We start from the raw sequence: 1,279 nt of genomic DNA on the forward strand, positions 1-1,279 counted from the left end.
AAAGCCTTCAAACAATCACTTGAAAAATTAAACTTAATATCTTTTATCAAGAGGTTAGTCAAAGGTTTTGAAATCCTTGAAAAGTCTTTTATGAATCTTCTGTAAAAACCTGTCTGACCGAGAAAACTTCTAATGCCTTTAGTAGTTGTGGGAGGGGGTAATCCTGCTATAAGGTCAATTTTTGCTTTATCAACTTCTATCCCTTTTGCAGTGATTTTACGTCCTAAAACAATTCCCTCAGTAACCATAAAATGACATTTTTCCAATTAAGAGTTAAGTTTGTCTCTTCACATCTTTTAAGAACTAGGGTCAAATGGTGAAAACAATCTTCAAATGTTTTTCCAAAAAGTGTGAAATCATCCATAAAAATCTCCAAAAACTTTTCATGCATGTCCGAAAAAATTGCAGACATGCAGCGTTGAAATGTGGCAGGTGCATTGCACAAACCAAATGGCATTCTCCTGTAGGCATATGTTCCACGGGGACATCTGAAAGTTGTTTTATCCTTATCTTCCGGTGCAATTGGTATCTGATTATAACCTGAATATCTATCAAGAAAATTATAAAACTTATATCCTGCTACTCTTTCCAACATTTGATCAATAAAAGGTAAAGAAAAATGATCCTTTCTGGTTGCATCATTAGGACGTCTGTAATCAATATAGACTCTCCATCCTGTAACAGTTCTTGTAGGTATGAGTCCATTATTTTCATTTTTTATGACAGTCATGCCTCCTTTTTTTGGTACCACCTGAACAGGACTTACCTACGGACTGTCAGAAATGGGGTAAATGATACTTGCTGCTAGTAGTTTTATTATCTCATTTTTTACCACTTCTTGCATTGCAGGAATCAATCTCCTTTGAGGTTGGATCATTGGTTTGTAGCTATCTTCCATGAGGATTCTGTGTGTACAAATAGCTAGATTAATCCCTTTGATGTCGGCTGCAGTCCACCCTAAGGCTCCTTTATGTGCTCGTAGTACTTCAATCAAACTATCTTCCTGTTCTGCAGTCAAAGAAGATGAAATAATTATTGGAAATAATTCTTGCTCCAGATAATCATACTTTAAATGAGATGGGAGAATTTTGAGTTCAATTTTTGGTTGAACTTCTTCTGGTTGCATCTCATCAACCACTGAATCTTTCTCCAATAACTTAGCTTCTTCTTTTATGTTGGGATCATCATTCTCTGTGGTGCCTGATGTGACCAAGCATCTTTCAATTGAGTCTGAAATTAATTGATCATTTTTGTATACATCTGTAAGGTCACTAATCAT

At 35.4% G+C, this 1,279-nt stretch overlaps 1 protein-coding gene across 1 annotated transcript; it reads right to left on the bottom strand.

Annotated features, from left to right (window-relative positions):
- Positions 1 to 223: 223 nt before the first annotated feature.
- Positions 224 to 1,279, bottom strand: LOC132066434 (uncharacterized). Its single transcript, XM_059459747.1, has 2 exons — positions 833 to 1,279; positions 224 to 751 (listed from the first exon to the last, which is right to left on the bottom strand). Exons 1-2 carry the CDS (start codon positions 1,277 to 1,279, stop codon positions 224 to 226), a joined length of 975 nt encoding a protein of 324 aa, XP_059315730.1.

This window comes from Lycium ferocissimum, chromosome 8, assembly GCF_029784015.1.
Source record: "Lycium ferocissimum isolate CSIRO_LF1 chromosome 8, AGI_CSIRO_Lferr_CH_V1, whole genome shotgun sequence".
Taxonomy (NCBI): domain Eukaryota; kingdom Viridiplantae; phylum Streptophyta; class Magnoliopsida; order Solanales; family Solanaceae; genus Lycium; species Lycium ferocissimum.